At 39.4% G+C, this 16,553-nt stretch overlaps 1 protein-coding gene across 1 annotated transcript in view; it reads left to right on the plus strand.

The window, feature by feature from the left end:
* The window catches only part of ITIH6 (inter-alpha-trypsin inhibitor heavy chain family member 6), a 539,081-nt gene that overhangs the window by 457,738 nt on the left and 64,790 nt on the right, over positions 1–16,553 (plus strand). The window contains exons 10-11 of the mRNA XM_044090532.1: positions 907–939; positions 1,877–1,900. Coding sequence (XP_043946467.1) covers positions 907–939; positions 1,877–1,900 — 57 coding nt within the window. The remainder of the gene's footprint in view (positions 1–906; positions 940–1,876; positions 1,901–16,553) is intronic.

Genomic DNA, 16,553 nt, shown 5'->3' on the forward strand with positions numbered 1-16,553 from the left:
AAGGTGCCAAACTGGGACAAATTGGTGGCAAGGATGTTCTGTTAGTGGAGTTAGATCATGAATGACTGTTTCTCTTTTTCCACAGACTATGAATAACTTGGGCCCGACTTAAGTTGGATGTCTGAAAGGGGGTCATATTTTGCTTTCAACATGGGAAGAATGGTTAAATACAGGCTTTGGTGATGTTTGCAGCACAATATGCCACTTATTTGCCTTCCAAACTAATAATAAAAGTGAAGCATTTGCAAATCTAGTTTTAGTGTGTGTGTGTGTGTGTGTGTGTGTGTGTGTGTGTGTGTGTGTGTGTGTGTGTGTGTGTGTGTGTGTGTGTGTGTGTGTGTGTGTGTGTGTGTGTGTGTGTGTGTGTGTGTGTGTGTGTGTGTGTGTGTGTGTGTGTGTGTGTGTGTGTGAGAGGCAGAGAGTACATCAGATGGTGAGGGACTCACTAAGACATGGAGCACAGAAATAAATGGATCTCTAGTAGACTTGACTTGGCATAAATATGTGAAAATGATCTTCAAAAGCTAATTAAGTAAATGCTAACTTAATGATGAGCCTATGTATGTGCAAACAAAAAAATACCTTGCTGCCAGTAAGCGGGTGAGTGTGTGTGTGTGTGTGTGTGTGTGTGTGTGTGTGTGTGTGTGTGTGTGTGTGTGTGTGTGTGTGTGTGTCTGTGTGTGTGTTTATGTGCATGTGCACATGTTCATACATTTGTGCAAATACATGCATGTTTATATGTGTGCACATAAAGATGTACAATTTAAAAACTATAAAAATATAAATACAGAAAATAATAGATAATGATGTAATCTTTCTTTTTGCCTGCCCAGATATGACTAATTTGGGAGGTGTTTGATGCAAGCATTTTAGTTGACTGTTGTTTTCATTTTTCTTTCAATTTAGAAGCACTAGGAGAACTGGAATCAGAGAGTTTTGGTAAGTGCAAGTCTTCATTTCTGACTTTAGCCAAATTTATCATGGCCATGGAAGGGAAACTTCCCCTAGCAATGAATGGTTTATATGAGATATTAGAATTACACATGATGTTTTGACTGCTTCATTAACCATTTTCTGACATACCTGCTGCTACTTTGGAATCTGCTTTTAACACACTAACTGTATCACACCAAACTATGCTTTATCCTCTCATAGTACCATACAAGATGGATTTTTAACTTACTTGGATGATAACATGAAGTACAACTGCAGGATCACAAAATGGTGGCTAGCACCATAAACTTCATAGTGCCCCTGTCCTCCCACCGGTAGCACTCAGTATTTTTCTATCCTGCTTTCCAAACATTAAACCCCAAACTAGTTATTTGTATCTTCACACTATTCATCTGCTTGTCCATATTATTTCCCTTTCTTCAAGGTCCATCAATTTCTTTCATCATTCTCTGTACACTCAACTGCTTTTTTGTATTTGCTTCTTGCAATCAGTAAATGCTGCTACCCCAATATCACTATCTTTTTGACCTGACCTGACCTGACCTGACCTTAGTATTGTTTACCAGCTGCCTACTGTTATATGTCTTGTAACCAAGTATATGTACAGTTTATCTCAAAAAGCATTTACTTTTTTATATAGTACGTCTCACTCCAGGATTACCATGTGTGTGAGTGCCCGAGTATTAGTTTTGTTCTTGTATTATGCACCTTTTATCTTTATTTATTTGAGACTGGTTGCCTACTTTGCATTCTGCAGTAGTTTTAAGTATGTTATGTAGTTCCATATGTTCTGTTGTTGCTTTCCTCTCTGGCCTTCCTGTGAATGGGCTTTGAGTAACTGGGATCATTCCATTTAATAAAAAGAGAAAACATTGAATGCAGAAATAATTTTCTGTTAACAGTTTTCTTGTTTCTTCTACAGATATGGATATCCAGTTTCTACAAGGTAAGACAATGAAACTGTTTAATAAAATTTTATCCTCCCACATTCCTTACTCCAAATATTTGACAGGTCGAGATGCATTCTTTCTATTGCCTGTTGACATGCAAATAACTACCATCATTTTCAATGGTATGAATGTTTCATAATGGATTGCTGTGGTTAAGAAAGGCTGGATTGTCCCTGCCTTACTTCTGCATGAAGGAATATCTAGATCTTTGCTATATTTCTAGCCTTATGTAGGGTGTGGAGCTTCACTTTGACACAGTATGTCAGTATAGCAGCATGCAATGAAATCTCCTGTACTGTTGGTAGCTGTAATACGTCTTAGCTTACTATAAGTGGTCTGCAGTTTTAACAATAGTATGGAAGCAGTACTACAGGATAAAGGCCTGGTATGGATGCATGCATGCATGGGTGGATGGATGGATGGATGGATGGATGGATGGATGGATGGATGGATGGATGGATGGATGGATGGATGGATGGGTGCATGCATGCATGCATGGGTGGATGGATGGGTGCATGCATGCATGGGAGATGGATGAATGGATGCATGGATGAATGGAAGGATGAATGATGGATGCATGGATGAATGGAAGGATGAATGATGGATGAATGGCCAGATGCTTGATGTCACTTGTTGGGTTACATTATGTCAAAACTATCATCCTTAGCAACCATACATTCTGTCAGTGTTTGTCACATTCTTTCCATCATGTGTTAGTAGCTGTCTGAGAATATTTTTTCTGATAAATCCGAACAACATATAGAATAACATAAGTACTAAGCCTCCCAATACACCTTTGCTCAAAAAAATAAATAAATAAATAAATAAATAAAAAATATATATATATTTATATATATATATATATATATATATATATATATATATATATATATATATACATATACGCACACATGCATATAGTCAGCTCTCTTTCATAGGTTCATAGGTTCATACTAGGCTATCTGCCCTAGGGCATTTATAAGCCTAGCCAGAATGTGTTTGGCTTTCGCCACCCATTTTAAATTTATTTTGCTATGCCCTTTTTCGAGGTTAGTATACTGTACCTCTGTCTAACAGTGACACAGAAGTGATACCCGGGGTAAACCTACGATCTCCCATCCACTCATCAAGATTCCTCTTGAAGAGAGTCAATGAGGGACTCTGCCTAACCTGGACTGGGATTTTATTCCAGAGTGAAGGGAGCCTCTGGGTTATGAATCTGTCCCTCCAGCATGTCCTATTTATTTCAGTGCTGAGGTTCAAGTCTATCGAGCGTGTAGCTCGATGGGATTTGGATTTTCTGAGGTGCAGCATGTTCATTAATTCCGGGTTCGACATGGCTTTATACGTCAGGCACAGATCGCCTCTGAACAGGCGGTATGCCATTGAGTAGAGCTGGAGTTTTTTAACCGGGCAGCATATGGCATCTGTTTGGGCCCTTTGATCCTCTTGGTGAGGTACTTTTGGGGTCTTTCCAGTTGCTGCAGGTGTCTGGTAAGGTACATCCCAAAAGGGGCATTGTACTCAATTATGGGCCTGATGAGGGATGAGTAAAGAGGCACGATGACGTCCCCTGATCTAGATGTGAATCCCTTCATGATTAGGTGGGCTATATAAAATGTTTTTCTAACCACTTTGGCCACGTGGTTGTCAAATGAGAGATTGCTATCAACTTGGGTCCCCAGGTCCCTAATTACTTCTTCTGTACTTAATGGATTACCACCTATGTGGTAATTTGTGGGCACTTTGTTTTTGTCAAAGGGGATGACTATACACTTTTTGGCATTTAGCTTGAGGCCATGGCTCTGGCACCAGTTGTCTGTTTCTATGAGGCCCTTTTGGCGGATGCTTGTGTCGGCTGGAGAGTCGATTATGGCGCCCAGTTTGCAGTCATCTGCGAACTTGGTCAGCCACAGTCCTTCCGTGTTGGCCTGTACCTCCGAGAAATATATATCGAACAAGAGAGGTCCCAGGACTGAGCCTTGTGGGACACCACTTGTAACTGGTTTGGAGTCTGACATGGTTCCAGCAATTCTAACCATGTGGGTTCTGTCCTTGAGCCAGTTTGCAATCCATCTAGTGACATAGGGGTTTATATTTAAGCTGGTGAGCTTATCTATAATGCCCGAGTGGGGTATTTTGCGAGGTCCAGGTAGGCTGTGTGGACCACCTTCCCCTCGTCAGTGGCCTTGGTGACTGTTTCAAAGAAATCAACCAGGTTTAAGAGGCAGGATTTGCCCTTAACAAAGCTGAACTGGGTAGGATCCAGTGTTTGTAGGTCCCCAATATCTTTATTTATGAGGTCCATGATGATCCTTTCCATAGCTTTGCAGACCAAGCTAGTCAGGCTTATGGGGCGATAGTTTCCAGGATCCGTTGAGGCACCACCTTTATGGAGAGGGACCACTGTTGCTGTATGCCACTCTTTGGGCACATATCCTGTAGTAAGGCTGAGATTGAACAGTAGTTTTATGTTTGGGTTTAGCTCTTCTTGGAGTTCATGTAGGATGCAGCCTGGGACACCGTCTGGTCCCATTGATGCTGTGTTTTTTGCTTTGGAGAGGGCGGCTCTTACCTGAGCATCTGAGATGTCAGGGGAGCAGCACTCTGCTGGGATAGATATTTTCCCATTTGGTGGGGAGGGGCGGGAGAAGTTTGCGCTGAACCTGTCAGCTAGGATGTTGGCAATGTCTGTGGGTTCGGTATATTTTTTGTCATTTTGGACTAATTCTGAGCATATCTGGGAATTCCCACCCAGGTTCCTAACATAACTAAAGAAAGCCTTGTGATTATCCTTAGTGTCCTGTGCAATTTTTCTCTCGAAGCTGGCCTTAGACAATTTTATGTGTGCCCATAGTTTTTTGCTAATACTGATCAGTGATGCCTTCCCTTTTTGGGATTTTGCTCTATCATTTAGTAGCTTCCTCCTTTTATTGTATAGTTTGTTTATGGCTGGGGTCCACCAAACAGGACGTCTGCCTTTGGAGGATTGGGTCTTGGTTTTATTTGGGATCCCATGATCCAAGCATTCCTGAAGGTGTTCATAGAATACGTTTATAAAGGATTCTGCGGTCTGGACCATATTTTCCACAGGCCCGGGGGCTTTGAAGGATTCCACCTCAGTTTTGAGGAGTGTGAAATTTGCTTTAGAGAAGTTTTTCACTGTGGTTTTCTGGGCAGGGGGTGGGGTCGGGATGTGAATATCCAGTAAGATTAGTTTATGGTCTGATCTTACCAGTGAGGGATACACTTCTGGTCTGGAGCATAGAGTCCCCATGTTGGTGATGATCAGGTCCAGTATGTTTTCCCCTCTTGTGGGAGTGGTAACAAGTTGTTCCATAGCATTTGAGTTTATAAATTCTAGGAACCTTTGGGCTAGGGTGTTGGAGCTAGAGTAATGCTCCCAGTCTATGTTTGGGTAGTTGAAGTCGCCCAATATAATGGTGTTTGGAGAGACCTTCATATTTTCCAGTGTTCTCAGGAAGGCCGAGTGGGGTTCCTGGGTTTGGGAGGGTGGTCTGTAGCAGGCTATAAACTGGAAGGCAGTTTTACCCACTGTTAGTTGCACATGGATAGTCTCTGATGCTTCGTGCTTTGCCACCAACCTGGAGGTGTGGGTATCTTTGATGAATATTGTACTCCCCCTCCTTTTGTGGTTCGGTCCAAGTTTTGGGGCCGAAAAGCATGGTATGAGGTATAACCTGGTAGTGCTGGGGTGCTCTCGGGAGCCCTGAACCAGGTTTCTGTTACTGCACAGATATCGATGTTCTCCATGCTAAGGAGAGTTTCGAAAAGTGCATCTTGAGGTTTAGACTTCTGGCATTGAGTAGCATTACTCTTAGTTTCTTATCCCTTGTGATACCTATGGAGGTGGGTTTGCCTTTTGAGCCTTGCCTAAAAAAGGCACTATGGGGTTAGCAAAAGCCTTTGCCAATATCCGAAAGCCCAGGGGTGACAGGTGCAAGCCGTCCCTAGAGAAGCATCGTGGCTTGTCGAGCATATCTTCCCAAGCTGACAGGCATTGGATCCCCTTTGAATGACACCAGTACTTAAGCCAATTGTTGAAATTGATCATCTTGTCTTCATATTGTGGCATCATTCTTGGCGAGGGTAAGATGCTACTCAAGGTCAGGGTCATACCGGCCTGGGCTACATGCTCAGAGAGCTCCTTTATGTCTCTTTTCATGTAGTCCAGGGAGGTATGTCTCAGGTCATTCACACCAGCATGGACAATGACTGAGTCATATTTGTACTTGCCTTGGAGTGACCTGAGTGCTTGTGTTATGTGGCGGATCCTAGCGCCCGACAGGCTGCTCACCATGACCCTCTTCTTGTTCAGCCTGGTGAGTGGGACGTCAGTGTGCCTGACGATAGAGTCACCTATTACAAGTGTATCAGGTGTGTTGTTTAGTCTTAAGGGCTGTGACTGTTCGGCACACTGGCTTTGTGAGATATGTGTTGCACGTGTTTTGTTTTGGGGTAGCGGCTGCTTGGGTGTCTGCTTTGGAGGTCTCTGCTGCTTCGGCAGATCTTTATTTAGAGCCTCCGAGTATGTTTTTGTGTGATTATGTGTTTGGTTTGCTGTCATGGTAGGTCTATGTGAGACTGGAATTGTAGTAAGTGTGGTTTCCTTCTCCTCCTGGCTGGTTATGCCAGTACTGAGTTGAGAGAGCTTAGTGGAAAGCTAAGCTTTCCTCTTGGTTTCTAAGAGTTTAATAAATATTTGTTTCCTATTCTGTTCATAAAACTGAATTTTCACACTGCCAGGCAGCAGAATGTAACTACCCACCCCCCTAATGTAATTACATGTTATTCTTTGGACTTTTTTGTTAAGTTGTTACTTTTAAAAAAAGGAATGTTTGGGGACACAGTGGTCCTTTAGCAGTGAGAATCATTAGAGGCTTAAGTATTCATACTGAAAAGAGCATCAGGATAATTTTTGTATTACAGTTCATCATCTGGACAAGTCTATCTTGATTTTAACCAGGTTCATAATCACTTGCTTCCTGTATCAAGAATTAAAAGCACGTTTGAAACAAGATGGAGGGAGATTTCTTAAATCCTTCCTCTCCTGGACTGGGAGAGGAGCAACAGCTTTCGTTACTTAATTACATGTTAGAGCTGCGAGAACTTCCTATAGTTCACAACTTCCTCAGGCTAAGTTTATATAAACTGAGCTACATTTCATTGTTGTAGAGAAACAAAACCTGTGTGATTCTTCAATAAAACTGGATTGAACTTAATTTGGGAGTGCTATTGGAGAGGTTTTGGCCTCATCGTAGCAGTAGCATACAGTAGCAAAATACAGGGAGTTCTACCAGCTCTAATATTAATAACCAGAAAAAGGATGACAGTGAATGTGAAAAAAATTAATAACCAAACCGCAATTCACTGTAAGCAACCAAATGTTCTCTTATTTGGTTGCTTACAGTGAATTGCGGTTTGGTTATTAGTTCTAATATTAAACTATGTGACATTTGAACACAAAGGATTTAACATAATGTAGACCAAAAGTCCTTCTCAGGACTAACCTCATCTTACAGCTTCTGAAGTTTCTGTATGAGGATCTATAACTAGTGAAACTAGTGGAAAGTAAGGAAAACAGCAGATAATTTATGAAATCATAGCATCATTCTCAATATCAAGCACTAAGGCTTTCAAAGCTAGTAGAAGCTGGTGAAATATGAGTATTGCTATCTTCAGTGACATTTCACTAAAAGTAGTTATAATGTACTTGGGGAGGTGGAATGTATGGAGCAAATAGTTCCGATTCTTATATATAATTAATTAGTTATGATCTGAAGCAAAATTACAAATGCCATGAGAGGGAAAAACTCCAAGTACTTATGACATTGTGAAACCATATTCTACAAATTTGCTTTATTGAAGTGATAAATGTAGATTAAGCTAGTTGGTATCATACTTGACAAGGCAGACTTCATTGTATATGTTGTCAGTAGCACTGGTAGATTAATGGTACCTTGGGCCACGGGCGGCATTCAAAGCATATCCCCCTTCACAGTAATACAGATTAGGTTTCACAGAAACACATAGTAATCACAGTAAAAGTTATGCATGCACCTTACACAAATGCAGAATAGCTTTGCTATTCAATTTATGATTGTTTAAAATGAGTGTATGACAAAAGGAAAAGTTATTTTCATCCACAGATGGCTCCCTCCACCCAGCAATTATAGCCACTTTGTTAACAAATTATACCTCAGCTATCTGATTCTGTTAAAAATAATGGTTCATAGTCACGTATTTCATTTGTTTCACACAAACACATAGTGTCTACATTAAAGTATTATATCTAACTTCCCACAAATGTACCAGTTAGCCAGACTAAATCCTATTTAAAAGGAGAATATGATTAGAGGGTAACTTATTTCCATCTGCAGTAGACCAGCCCCCAGACCCACCCAACAGATATAGCCATTTTGCTAATGGAGTACACCTGTGAATTTGATTGTGATAAAAATAATGGCCACAGTAATATGTTTCAAGCTTGTTTTACAGATAGACACAACCAATATAGCCACATTAAAGTATTAAAACTTAAATTCACATAAATGTACACTAGTCCTGCAAACCCAGATAAGTAATTGTTTAAAATGAGCACATGATAAGAGAGTAAGATGCTTTCATCCACAGAAAGCCACATACTCCACTCAACACTACTGTGTTGACTGCATATCTTAAATGATTGATTGTGATTAAAAATAATAGGTGCACAATAAATGTATTTCAGCTTCATTAAACACAAACAATAGTCACAGTAAAGTATTCCAACTTGCTTCATAAAAATTGCATTCATTTTACAAAGCCAGAATAATAAGCAAACAACAGTAGACAGGCATTTTTATCTGCAAACAGCCCCAGACTCAGCCATTATAGCTGCATGTTCATCTACATGAAATGGTGGTAGTCAAGTGGCTGTAAAAGATGCCACAGCACCTACTGAAAAGTATAGGGCAACTTCCCTGATGTCCTGCTCAAATTTCCACTAGTAGTATAAATACCACCTTGGGTCTCTCTTGAAAAGTTTCCACCAGCCTAGTGGGACTAAGCCAGTCAACAAAGGGTGGATGGATGGTTAGATAGATAGATAGATAGATAGATAGATAGATAGATAGATAGATAGATAGATAGCTTACTGTAAGGTGTTTTTTTAAGAAATCTATGAGAGAAACTAGGCAACATGTGCAGGTTCTTTACCATATCAGTACCAGAACTGATGAGAGTTACAGTGTAAATGTAGCAAAGAAAGGGGAGGAAAGCATTATTAGCTGGTGCATTTACAGCTAAGATATGTTGGAGGAACAGATCCATTTGTGCTGGTCAGTTTTTCATCCCCATCAGCAGCACAGGAAACTCATTCAATCACCTTGAAGCTCAAATGCCATTTGGCATGGAGACTTTTCAGAAAGCTAATTGTGTGGATTATGATAAGAATGCTCAGTATTCCTTTGAGGGGTTGAGAAGGTAGAAGCTCATAAACCACTTGCAAGTATACAAGTCTGGCATTTCAGTGACTCGTGAATTTAAAGACAGTATATCTATAGGTGGTTCTAGACTCATTTAGGACAAGCAGTCATGCTTTTACTTTTGTTAATCCTACTTAGTCTAGTATTAAAGGAAATATTCTATGACATCACAGCAGATTGTTTTGGAGAAAGAAAACTGAGAGCAGAACCAAGATCAGACTCAAAAACTCAGATTAGCATTTCTCTGTTCAGTTTCCTGAAATTTTCTACTGATGCTATTTTTAGTGTAGTTATGTGAAACTATAGTGAGAGGCTTATCATAGATCATCCATACCTAATTAAATGAATCTATTTTGGAAACTGGAACATGAACATCATGGTACTATACAAGACAGAAGTGTTCCAATATCATCATTACATAAAATTTCCTGAAATAAAAATATTAATCAGTACAAAATTCTTGCCACGTACAAACTTAAGTTTACCATTTCAGGAAAGAGAGGATAAAAGAGGCAATAAGTGAACATAATGATTTAAGCATATTGCTGGACAGCAGGCTCACTTTTGAGCATCACATGAAATTAGTCTGCAAAAAATCTAGGAAGAATATGTCAGGCCTGTTTGGTGTATTACAAATCAAGTCCTTATATCAAGTTTATTTTTGAAAGACATTACTACATGACTTGGCCAATCTGTAAGGAAAAGCATACCCAATAATCTTGGGAGGCATTCTTCAGTGTATCTGTCACAGCTTTTCAATTATTGATATATATTTTAATATTAGGTTCCCTAATCTGGTGTTACTTTGCCTAACATTGTGTTCCAGAGAATGACTTTCAAATAGAGCTTGATCACTCATTGCCTTATAAACCTGAGAGAGAGAGGTCACCTTGTAGAAACCTGCAAAAGCAGAATAAAATGGCAGTTCTTGAAACCTTTCTGTTCAATTCAAGTTTTCCAATTCTATGACTTTTGTAGTTAGGAATCATTATATCTTTTCACGTTCTGTCAGTGACTTCTTTGAAGGCTGCATTCACTATTGGGTGTGACCAATGAGGTACAAAGTGTTGCAACAATTTCCCTGTAGTGACTGAATACACCATTTACAATTAGATGGGCTAAAATGTGCATTTTGTTATTTTGGTGGATGCACACTGGTCAAAGTTTAAATTGTCATCTACTGGTATCCATAGATTTTAAATGGTTGTATCTTTTTTATAATTTGACCATTTATTTTGTTATTATATTTTATGCCCTTTTTGCCAAGTCTCATGACACAATATTTACTGAACTTAAAGATATGGTCTTTAGTACTGCACTCGGTGTGCAGTTTTTGTAGCCTGTCTTGGAGAATATTGGCATCTTTTATTGACGTAATTATGCTAACCAGTCTGCAGTCATTACTTCTTTTAGTTATGTATAGCCTACTTCCCACTGTTACATCTAAGAAGAATAGTCCAAACAGACATGTTTTTAGTACAGAGACCTATGGGGATTCCACTGGTAATCCCTGTTAAGTTAAACAGGTAACCACCATTCATGACTTATTGCATCCTGTTGCTTAACCTGTGTTTTACCCATTGAATTATACATAGTATAATCTAATGTTTTCAATTTACCAGTTATTGTTTTATGTGGAGCAGTGTCAAAAGTCTTAGCAAGACTATGATAAGCCATATATACTGTCAGCCCTTCAATTTGTCCTTCTGTTACCTTTTCAAATAATCCCACAAGATTCAAAAGTCAAGATCACCCATTAACAAACCCATACTGCTCTGTGTCTTTTATGACCCTCCCATGAATTTGTATAGAGTACTAATCAGGGTGATGGGTCAGAAATATTTTGAGTTTAATGATAACCACCTCCACCCCCGCTTTGAGAATTGTAAATTGGTACTACTGTGGCCTGCCATATCTGTAGTTCAGTAAATGATGATGCCTCTTGTCAATATAGCACTCTGACATTTACTCTAATTTTATATTTGATATCAGTTACTATGTATGTTATGTAAGGGGTTCTCCCATTGTCTATATAGCACTCTGACATATTGCTTATTGTGAAGTTTGCACAAAAGTTTTCTGCAAACACATTCACTATCATTATTTATTGATAACGTTTCCATCACATTTTTCCCTTTTGATTTCCCCGACATAATTAAATAATACTTTATTATTGCTTTCAACCTGCGAGACCAATTTGAGTTTAAAGGTACATCTGGAAGATTAGGTAAGAAAATTCAGTAGTTTCTTTATCTTATTTAAGCGCGATTCATTTTACAACTATGATATTTTTGAAAGCTAAATAGTACATGCATTTTCTGTTGTATGTCTTTTTTTTATTTTTTATGATTTCTCCATTTTCTATTGTCTTCAGCTGTATATTTCTGCATTTCCAGAATGTGTTCAAGAATACAAGCACTAATAATATAATATAACTTACTGATAATATGCAAAGCAGACTTATCTGGTTATAAAAGATGGCATTACGGTCTGTTTTCATAAGTTTCTCATTTATTACATATCTGGAAAAGATGATTTATTTATGACTTTGCATGATATTACTCTTAGGTCAAAGGTAATGGTACCATGATCGATCTTAATTACAGAGAGTATAACAACTGAATGCAGTGCTAAAAGTCTTAAGTTTGTCTATAGAGTACCTGGTATATTCCTTCCTTTCAACCAACAGACATTGAAAATTTTTTTTTCCAAACACCTTTATCTTGATGAAAAGTAGTTGAAAAATAAGTACATCTTGTCAAAGTTTGGATGGCTATAAGCATATGATTTGTATTTGCAGTAGCATGACTCCTACTACTTACAGTAAGATTGTGGGATACCACCACTCTGATATATGTTGAAAAATTACCTTAACAAGTAATAATAGGCAACATAAGGTAGGACAAGTTTAAATAGTAAAATAACACTAAGCTTGCTAATCTTGTTACAGTCTTGCTACATCACTGCTTCTCACTTGCTTTAGAATATTAAAATGTTTTCTTCCCACTGTTGGCAGAGTGACACCTTCTTGGCCATTACTTCTTCTTATGCAGAAGCAGTCTCAGCATGCAGTTTGATAGCAAACGACTTGGGATTAATAAATGAAAGCACCCATTTGTTCTCTTTCTTGATTGTGGGTAGCATAAATGTCTAGGAGACATGTTTAGCTGGCTGCCAGTACTTACTGATGCCCCTAAATGATGATTTAAAATGATAATGCAGTAAGTACTCAGCAAGCAGCAAGGTAGCTTGTGGACTAATTTTCCCCTGTCACATATAGCTGCAATCATGACTCCCATGACATCATTACTCTGCTGACGTCTGGCCATGGGGGAAGAAAGCTTTGGAAACTGTAATGTAAATGTGCCACTCAGAAATTTTTGACCATGGCATCCATTAAGAGGGTAACATTTCCAAGGCTAAGATAGGCTGACTGGCAAGGCTGTTGAAATGTGATGGTTCTTGGCATGCTTGTATAAGAGGAGGGCCCCAATCCAGTAATAATCAGCAGATGCATTATGGGTTTTTTTAATATCTTGTTTTATTAATCTTGTTTTATTAATTAAAGTCAATTAAGGATTGACTTAATTTTTGGGGATGGGTATACCATTTTATATGAAATATGCGTGTTGCTCTCTACAGAATTCTGCTTAGTTGTAGAACTCACAGTCATAAGGGAAGGTTGGACAAGAGATAATGGTGATATAATGCTGGTTAAGCTGTTCTTTAAAGTCTGTGTAAGCCATCTGGAGAAGCAGTTAACTTAGGGAGATGGCTGAAGAATTAATGGGACTTACACTACACACTTGTACATTACAGATACTGGGTAGGTTTTCCTGCTGTATCAAAGGAAACAATAGTGCACTTCACACAATAACATGGATGGCTCCAGTGAAACATTCTGGTACATGCTTAAAAGCCTAGTGCCGGATGTTACAGTAGTTTGAATAAGTGAACCCTGCAAATACCCATATAATTTGCCTCTACCCTCCTGGAAGACCTACTCCTTTTTGTCTGCTAAACTACAACCCTCCTGGCATCGGTGTTACCTACCAGACAGACTGTGAAAGTATGTTATTCATACATGTTTAACCCTCATTACCTGAACTGTGTGAACCAGTCTAGCTACCTGCACAGGACTGCCAGCAGCCAATAGGCCCTGCCCCCCTCACTACACTACTCTAGACTCTCGACTACCATTATTATACTTCTATCTCTTTTCCCTCTCACCTTTCCTCCATTATCACCCACCTATGTGTATATCTGTGATACTTATTCCCTTAGGCCACTAGGTGGCATCCTTTGTTCTTTCTAATCTGCTCCCTCTTGATTTATTACAACACACACCCCTATATCTTTTCAATTGGGGTCTGTATCTTTCTCCCTATCCTTTTTACTTGTTTTCTTACTCTCAGGACCTTGCTATACCAACTCCCATTACTCCCCTGTGCTCCAAATCTTAACACACTCATAGGTTTGACTCTACCCTTTACATACCTTATACATTTATACTTATCTACTTACCTACCTGCTGTTTTCCCCACCTTACAGATTGTTTTCTCTGGGCCACACCACTCCTTTGGCTCTTCCCGCTCCGTTCACCCTGCGGGCTCACTCCGCTCCCCTCCCTGCCCCCAAATCTCACCCGCCCCTAGCACCTCTACCTTTATACCCTCATAGACACACCCCTCAAGATTAATCTCCACCCCTTCTAGTCCTAGCCCCTCCCTACTCTGCCTACCTGCCTACCCTACCTTTTAGAACCAGCCCCTCCCTACTCCACTTACCTTCTCTCCTTCCTACTCTTCTCACAACCCTCCCACTCTATTTCAGTTACAGATTTGCTAAACATGTCTAATCAATACCAACCTTTGCTCCTTATATCCTTCCTAACTATCATCATCTCTACCTATCTCTCTACCTCTTACGAACAAGCCCTTCCTTATACACTAATAATTCCACACAAACAAACCCTTACATCCCCCCTAGCTCTAACAATTACCTATCTCAATACCATCCACAAAACTTCCTACCTTCAAGCTAAATATCACCGGCTTTCTCACATCAAATATCCTACTCATAGCCTAAAAAAACATTTGTACTACTATGACAAAATTTCTCAATTCTACAACCCTATATTAATCTGCTCATTAATAAATGGTGATATCCACCACAACCCTGGCCCTAACTCACCCCTACCATCCTCTAAATGCCACCAACTTAAAACAAGACCAACACCATCCACCAAACCCCCCAAATCACTCTCAATTGCTCAACTAAATATACGTAGCATCTGTAACAAAATACCACATATCCACGCCCTTCTAGATATCCAAAAGTTTGATATCCTCTGTCTAACCGAAACTTGGCTCAAACCTACAATTAAAGATAATGAAATCACCCCCCCTGGCTATAACATACTCAGACAAGACCGCTTAAACAAAAAAGGTGGTGGGGTGGCAATTCTCTATAAAACCGGACTGCAAATAAGCAAAGTAAACCATACCTTTCCATCTGACAATAACATTGAAATAATTATTTCCAAACTTCAGCTCAACCCTCACAAAACAGTTAACATTATCTGCACCTATCTTCCCCCAGGAAAAAATCCCACTATTTTAGAGGATCTATTAAATTGGCTTTCACTAAATCTCCCTCAAGAAACAATTCTTTTAGGAGACTTTAATATTGACTGGAATTTATGTCAACACACCTATCCACCCACCCTTATTAACCTGCATGGCTTCTCTCAAACCATTAACTCCCCAACAAGAACAAACAAACAAAATAACAAAGAAAGTATACTTGACTGGATACTTATTAATAGTCCTCAGCAAAAGTATACAACAGGGACTCTCCCAGATGACCTCAGCGACCACTCGCTAACATATATCATCAGGCATAAAACAAGTTTAACTATCCCCACCCAAGTCATAACATCCTGTAGCAAAAAATTCCTTGATCCCATTCTGTTTCAAAATGAACTTATGCAAGTCAATTGGTCATCTCTTAAATCTCTCCCTATAGACGAAGCTGTTAACCACTTCAATCATACTTTTCTGACAATCCTAGAACATCATGCTCCAATGCGTTCTATAAGAATTAAATCTAAAACAGCCCAATGGCTTACTAATACTACCAGGAATCTAATCCTTAGTAGGAACAAAGCCTGGACAAAATGGCGTACCTCAAAAAACACAACTGATCGCCTTATTTTCAGAGAACAAAGAAATTTAACAAAGAAAGCCATCCTACAAGATAAGAAGAACTTTTATACTCAGCTACAACAAGCATCCCTACAACAACCACATAAATTCTGGACTGCCATTAATACACTGTTATCACCTGGGAAAGTTGCCACACCAAATCCTATTGATTCAAACCCCGACTGCCCATTACAAACAGCAAACGCCTTTAATACTTTCTTTACCTCTGCCATTCTAAAGCTAGCTAACCAACAAAGCCCTGACACCTCCAAACTACTAATCCAAGGCCCCACTCCCCCCCCATTCCACCTCAAACCCATACCTACCCCATATATATCATCCTTACTTCAAAAATTAAAACCTACAACCCCCTCGGCCGACAAATTACCAGCAGAATTCCTCAAAATTGGTGCAAAAGCCATAGCTTATCCAATCTCTGTACTGATTAGCAGGACCTTAAAATAAAGCACAATCCCATCATTATGGAAAATCTCATATATCATCCCACTGTTCAAAGGTGGTGACTCTACTGAGTATTCCAACTTTCGTCCCATAGCATTATTATCACCACTTGCAAAAATAATGGAGAAATGCATCCACAAACAGTTACTAAATCACCTACTAAATAATAACCTCCTAGCTAAGTGCCAACATGGTTTTCGCCCTTTCCATAGTACTACTACAGCCTTACTATCCTTTATCGACTCAATAAACAAAAACCGCAACAATAACATACCTTCTTCAGCCTTCTTCGTTGACCTAGCCAAAGCCTTTGATATGGTCAACCACAAACTTCTCCTCCATCGTCTGAAGTCCCTCTCTTTTGACAACACAGCCTTAAATTGGTTCATATCCTATCTGGATAATCGAAAACAGGCTGTACTCTGGCATAACCATCTCTCTGATCTCCTTCCCACCTCTATAGGAGTACCTCAGGTCTCTATCTTAGGCCCTCT

This window comes from Protopterus annectens, chromosome 12.part0 (genome assembly GCF_019279795.1).
Source record: "Protopterus annectens isolate FY-2018-M chromosome 12.part0, PAN1.0, whole genome shotgun sequence".
NCBI classification, from domain to species: domain Eukaryota; kingdom Metazoa; phylum Chordata; order Ceratodontiformes; family Protopteridae; genus Protopterus; species Protopterus annectens.